Source organism: Oncorhynchus keta, unplaced genomic scaffold (assembly GCF_023373465.1).
Source record: "Oncorhynchus keta strain PuntledgeMale-10-30-2019 unplaced genomic scaffold, Oket_V2 Un_contig_2581_pilon_pilon, whole genome shotgun sequence".
NCBI lineage: Eukaryota > Metazoa > Chordata > Actinopteri > Salmoniformes > Salmonidae > Oncorhynchus > Oncorhynchus keta.
The window spans coordinates 95,872-101,871 of record NW_026284640.1 but is presented as its reverse complement, the minus strand read 5'-3'; the positions used below and the strand labels follow the sequence as shown (position 1 = coordinate 101,871).

General features: G+C 53.0%; 1 protein-coding gene across 2 annotated transcripts in view; it reads left to right on the top strand.

Annotated features, from left to right (window-relative positions):
• Positions 1–690: 690 nt before the first annotated feature.
• The window catches only part of dapk2a (death-associated protein kinase 2a), a 53,671-nt gene continuing 48,361 nt past the window's right edge, over positions 691–6,000 (top strand). The window contains exons 1-2 of one of the 2 annotated variants that reach the window (XM_052506283.1): positions 691–820; positions 1,441–1,587. In XM_052506283.1, coding sequence (XP_052362243.1) covers positions 1,514–1,587 — 74 coding nt within the window. In that variant the 5' untranslated portion in view covers positions 691–820; positions 1,441–1,513. Of the gene's footprint in view, positions 821–957; positions 1,092–1,440; positions 1,588–6,000 lie in introns of those variants that run through there. The other variant, XM_052506282.1, reaches the window with a different exon arrangement.

Sequence of the window (6,000 nt, the reverse complement as noted above, 5' to 3'; positions counted from 1 at the left end):
ACTGCACTACACATCACGGCAGGGCTTTTCAATACTCCTTACTATAGAATACCATACTACATACACAGAGTGTCACATTTTTCACCCCCTTTTGTGCCTGAACAGCCTCAAATCATCGGGGTCATGGACTCTACAAGGTGTCCAAAGCGTTCCGTGGGATTCTGGCCCATGTTGACTCCAATGCTTCCTACAGTTGTGTCAAGTTGGCTGGATGTCCTTTGGGTGGTGGACCATTCTTGAAGCACAAGGGAAACTGTTGAGTGTGAAAAACCCAGCAGCGTTGCAGTTCTTGACACAAACCAGTGTTCCTGACACCTACTCCCGTACCCTGTTCAAAGGCACTTATATATTTTGTCTTTTCCGTTCACCCTCTGAATAACACACATACACAATCCATGTCTCAGTTGTGTCAAGACTTTAAAATCCTGTCTTTAACCTGACTCCTCCCCTTCATCTACACTGATTGAAGTGGATTTAACAAGAGACATCAATAAGGGATCACATCTTTCACCTGTAATCACCTGGTCAGTCTTGGTCATGGAAAGAGTAGGTGTTCTTAATGTTTTGTCCAGTCGTTGTATGTTGTAAGCAGTGGAAGAGAACAGACACACACACACAGACACGTGTATTTGTAACTTTGAAAATAGACTCAGGGAAGGTAGCTCTATCGCGTGGTAACAAGTGACATTTAGTGTGAACCTGAGAGCGCGCGCGGTCAGTAGGGAAATGCCGTCCACACGGTGATCGGTAAACTTTGAAAAGAAACGAGAGTGAACGAAGAAGTTTGTGGACACGCTTTTTTAACGGTCATTTCAACATGGTAAGATATTTTTTTAAATGTCTCTATATTTCTATCTATCTATTTAACTTTTATTGTAATGGTCATCTGTATGCGTCATTTAAGGTGTTGCGTCGCACATTGCTCTTAATGTTTGGTGATGCAGAAAGTCTAATCAAATGTGTCGACAATAAGTTGCTAATAAGAGTTGACCAACAGTCTAGTAGTAATAGTATGGAATAACACTAGTTATAAACTGGGTGGTTCCAGCCCTGAATGCTGATTGGCTGACTGCCATGACCGTATACCACGGGTATGATAAAAACGTTTATTTTTACTGCTCTAATTATGTTGGTAACCAGTTTATAATAGCAACAAGGCACCTCTCATTGCGTTGGTCGAACCTAACAAGCCGTTAGCCGTGGTATATGGGCCATATACCACACCTCCTTATTGCTTAATTATAACGTTCTTCTTATAATTAATATATTGTAATGATCATTTTAAAAGGAAGACGCGTTTTTGTTGTTGTATGTAGGCTAAATGTTTCTCTGATTCTGTGATGTTTGGCCGTGTTGTTGCACGTCGTCGCACAACTCCCAAGCAAACACGACCCGTCATCTGCTGAACCATCAGACATATAATTATCTTATTTTACACAGGGTTTACTTCTATAATGGACGGAATAGAGAACCCATATATTTGCACGTCATAACCACGGCATCGTCCCCGTCTATGACTGCAGGCATGGCCCTGTTCAAGCAGCAGACAGTGGAGGATTTCTACGAGATCGGAGAGGAATTAGGAAGGTACAGTATTACCATCAGGAAGACTAGTGGTTAGAGTGGAGGGGCGGCAGGTAGACTAGTGGTTAGAGTGGAGGGGTGGAGGGGAGGCAGGGAGACCAGTGGTTAGAGTGGTTAGAGTGGAGGGGCGGCAGGTAGACTAGTGGTTAGAGTGGTTAGAGTGGAGGGGCGGCAGGTAGACTAGTGGTTAGAGTGGAGGGGCGGCAGGTAGACTAGTGGTTAGAGTGGAGGGGGCGGCAGGTAGACTAGTGGTTAGAGTGGAGGGGTGGAGGGAGGCAGGGAGACTAGTGGTTAGAGTGGAGAGGTGGAGGGGCCTGCCGCCCCTCCACTCTAACCACTAGTCTACCTGCCGCCCCTCCACTCTAACCACTAGTCTACCTGCCGTCCCTCCACTCTAACCACTGTCTACCTGCCGCCCTCCACCCCTCCACTCTGGCCACTGGTCTGCCTGCCGCCTCACTCTAACCACTAGTCTACCAAAGCCGTCCTCCACTCTGGCCACTAGTCTACCTGCCGCCCTCCACCCCTCCACTCTAACCACTGGTCTACCTGCCGCCTCCTCCCAACCACTGTCTGACCTGCCGCCCCTCCACTCTAACCACTAGACTACCTGCTGCCCCTCCACCTCTCCACTCTAACCACTAGTCTCCCTGCCTCCCCTCCACCCCTCCACTCTAACCACTAGTCTACCTGCCGCCCCTCCACTCTAACCTCTAGTCTACCTGCCGTCCCTCCACTCTAACCACTAGCCTACCTGCCACCCCTCCACCCCTCCCTCTAACCACTAGTCTACCTGCCGCCCCTCCACTCTAACCACTAGTCTACCTGCCGCCCCTCCACTCTAACCACTAGTCTACCTGCCGCCCCTCCACTCTAACCATTAGTCTACCTGCCGCCCCTCCACCCATCCACTCTAACCACTAGTCTACCTGCCGCCCCTCCACTCTAACCACTAGTCTACCTGCCGCCCCTCCACTCTAACCACTAGTCTACCTGCCGCCCCTCCACCCCTCCCTCTAACCACTAGTCTACCTGCCGCCCCTCCCTCTAACCACTAGTCTACCTGCCGCCCCTCCCTCTAACCCACTCTAACCACTAGTCTACCTGCCGCCCCTCCACTCTAACCACTAGTCTACCTGCCGCCCCTCCCACTCTAACCACTAGTCTACCTGCCGTCCCTCCACTCTATCACTAGTCTACCTGCCGCCCCTCCACCCCTCCCTCTAACCACTAGTCTACCTGCCGCCCCTCCACTCTAACCACTAGTCTATCTGCCGTCCCTCCCTCTAACCACTAGTCTACCTGCCGCCCCTCCACCCCTCCACTCTAACCACTAGTCTACCTGCCGCCCCTCCCTCTAACCACTAGTCTACCTGCCGCCCCTCCATTCTAACCACTAGACTACCTGCTGCCCCTCCACCTCTCCCTCTAACCACTAGTCTCCCTGCCTCCCCTCCACCCCTCCCTCTATCCACTAGTCTACCTGCCGCCCCTCCACTCTAACCACTAGTCTACCTGCCGCCCCTCCAACTCTAACCACTAGTCTACCTGCCGCCCCTCCACTCTAACCACTAGTCTACCTGCCGCCCCTCCACCCCTCCATTTCTAACCACTAGTCTACCTGCCGCCCCTCCACTCTAACCACTAGTCTACCTGCCGTCCCTCCCACTCTAACCACTAGTCTACCTGCCGCCCCTCCACCCCTCCCAGCCTAACCACTAGTCTACCTGCCCCCCCCAGGTCTAACCACTAGTCTACCTGTGGCGGCAGGTAGACTAGTGGTTAGAGTGGAGGGGGCAGGTAGACTAGTGGTTAGAGGGAGGGGCGGCAGGTAGTATAGTGGTTAGAGTGGAGGGGGCTGGCAGGTAGACTAGTGGTTAGAGTGGAGGGGAGCGGCAGGTAGACTTAGTGGTTAGAGTGGAGGGGTGGCAGGTAGACTAGTGGTTAGAGTGGAGGGCTGGCAGGTAGACTAGTGGTTAGGGAGTGGAGGGGTGGAGGGAGGGGAGACTAGTGGTTAGAGGGAGGGGCGTGGTGGTTAGAGGGCGGCAGGTAGACTAGTGGTTAGAGTGGAGGGACGGCAGGTAGTCTAGTGGTTAGAGCGTGGATGGGCGGCAGGTAGACTAGTGGTTAGAGTGGAGGGGAGGGACGGCAGGTAGACTAGTGGTTAGAGTGGGGCGGCAGGGACTAGTGTTAGAGAGGGGTGGAGTGGCGGCAGGTAGACTAGTGGTTAGAGGGAGGGGCGGCAGGTAGACTAGTGGTTAGAGGGAGGGGCGGCAGGTAGACTAGTGGTTAGAGTGGAGGGGCGGCAGGTAGACTAGTGGTTAGAGTGGAGGGGTGGAGGGGAGGCAGGGAGACTAGTGGTTAGAGGGAGAGGTGGAGGGGCAGCAGGTAGACTAGTGGTTAGAGTGGAGGGGCGGCAGGTAGACTAGTGGTTAGAGTGGAGGGGCGGCAGGTAGACTAGTGGTTAGAGTGGAGGGGTGGAGGGGCGGCAGGTAGACTAGTGGTTAGAGTGGAGGGACGGCAGGTAGACTAGTGGTTAGAGTGGAGGGGCGGCAGGTAGACTAGTGGTTAGAGTGGAGGGGTGGAGGGGCGGCAGGTAGACTAGTGGTTAGAGTGGAGGGGCGGCAGGTAGACTAGTGGTTAGAGTGGAGGGGCGGCAGGTAGACTAGTGGTTAGAGTGGAGGGGCGGCAGGTAGACTAGTGGTTAGAGTGGAGGGGTGGAGGGGAGGCAGGGAGACTAGTGGTTAGAGTGGAGAGGTGGAGGGGCAGCAGGTAGTCTAGTGGTTAGAGTGGAGGGGCGGCAGGTAGACTAGTGGTTAGAGTGGAGGGGCGGCAGGTAGACTAGTGGTTAGAGTGGAGGGGTGGAGGGGCGGCAGGTAGACTAGTGGTTAGAGTGGAGGGACGGCAGGTAGACTAGTGGTTAGAGTGGAGGGGCGGCAGGTAGACTAGTGGTTAGAGTGGAGGGGTGGAGGGGCGGCAGGTAGACTAGTGGTTAGAGTGGAGGGACGGCAGGTAGACTAGTGGTTAGAGTGGAGGGGCGGCAGGTAGACTAGTGGTTAGAGTGGAGGGGCGGCAGGGTAGACTAGTGGTTAGAGTGGAGGGGGCAGGTAGACTAGTGGTTAGAGTGGGGGGCGGCAGGTAGACTAGTGGTTAGAGTGGAGGGGTGGCAGGGTAGCCTAGTGGTTAGAGTGGAGGGGCGGCAGGGTAGACTAGTGGTTAGAGTGGAGGGGGGGCAGGTAGACTAGTGGTTAGAGTGGGGGGCGGCAGGTAGACTAGTGGTTAGAGTGGAGGGGTGGCAGGGTAGCCTAGTGGTTAGAGTGGAGGGGCGGCAGGGTAGACTAGTGGTTAGAGTGGAGGGGCGGCAGGTAGACTAGTGGTTAGAGTGGAGGGGCGGCACTAGTGGTTAGAGTGGAGGGGCGGCAGGTAGACTAGTGGTTAGAGTGGAGGGGTGGCAGGTAGACTAGTGGTTAGAGCGTTGGGTCAGTAACCAGCAGGTAGACTAGTGGTTAGAGTGGAGGGGCGGCAGGTAGACTAGTGGTTTGAGTGGAGGGGCGGAAGGTAGACTAGTGAGAGTGTTGTTCTGTTGTCATGACAGTGAATGGGGTTGTTCTGTTGTCATGACAGTGAATGGGGTTGTCATGACAGTGAATGGGGTTGTTCTGTTGTCATGACAGTGAATGGGGTTGTCATGACAGTGAATGGGGTTGTTCTGTTGTCATGACAGTGAATGGGGTTGTTCTGTTGACATGACAGTGAATGGGGTTGTTCTGTTGACATGACAGTGAATGGGGTTGTTCTGTTGACATGACAGTGAATGGGGTTGTTCTGTTGACATGACAGTGAATGGGGTTGTTCTGTTGTCATGACAGTGAATGGGGTTGACATGACAGTGAATGGGGTTGTTCTGTTGTCATGACAGTGAATGGGGTTGACATGACAGTGAATGGGGTTGACATGACAGTGAATGGGGTTGTTCTGTTGACATGACAGTGAATGGGGTTGTTCTCTTGACATGACAGTGAATGGGGTTGTTCTGTTGTCATGACAGTGAATGGGGTTGACATGACAGTGAATGGGGTTGTTCTGTTGTCATGACAGTGAATGGGGTTGACATGACAGTGAATGGGGTTGACATGACAGTGAATGGGGTTGTTCTGTTGACATGACAGTGAATGGGGTTGTTCTGTTGACATGACAGTGAATGGGGTTGTTCTGTTGTCATGACAGTGAATGGGGTTGTCATGACAGTGAATGGGATTGTCATGACAGTGAATGGGGTTGACATGACAGTGAATGGGGTTGACATGACAGTGAATGGGGTTGTCATGACAGTGAATGGGGTTGTCATGACAGTGAATGGGGTTGACATGACAGTGAATGGGGTTGTCATGACAGTGAATGGGGTTGACATGACAG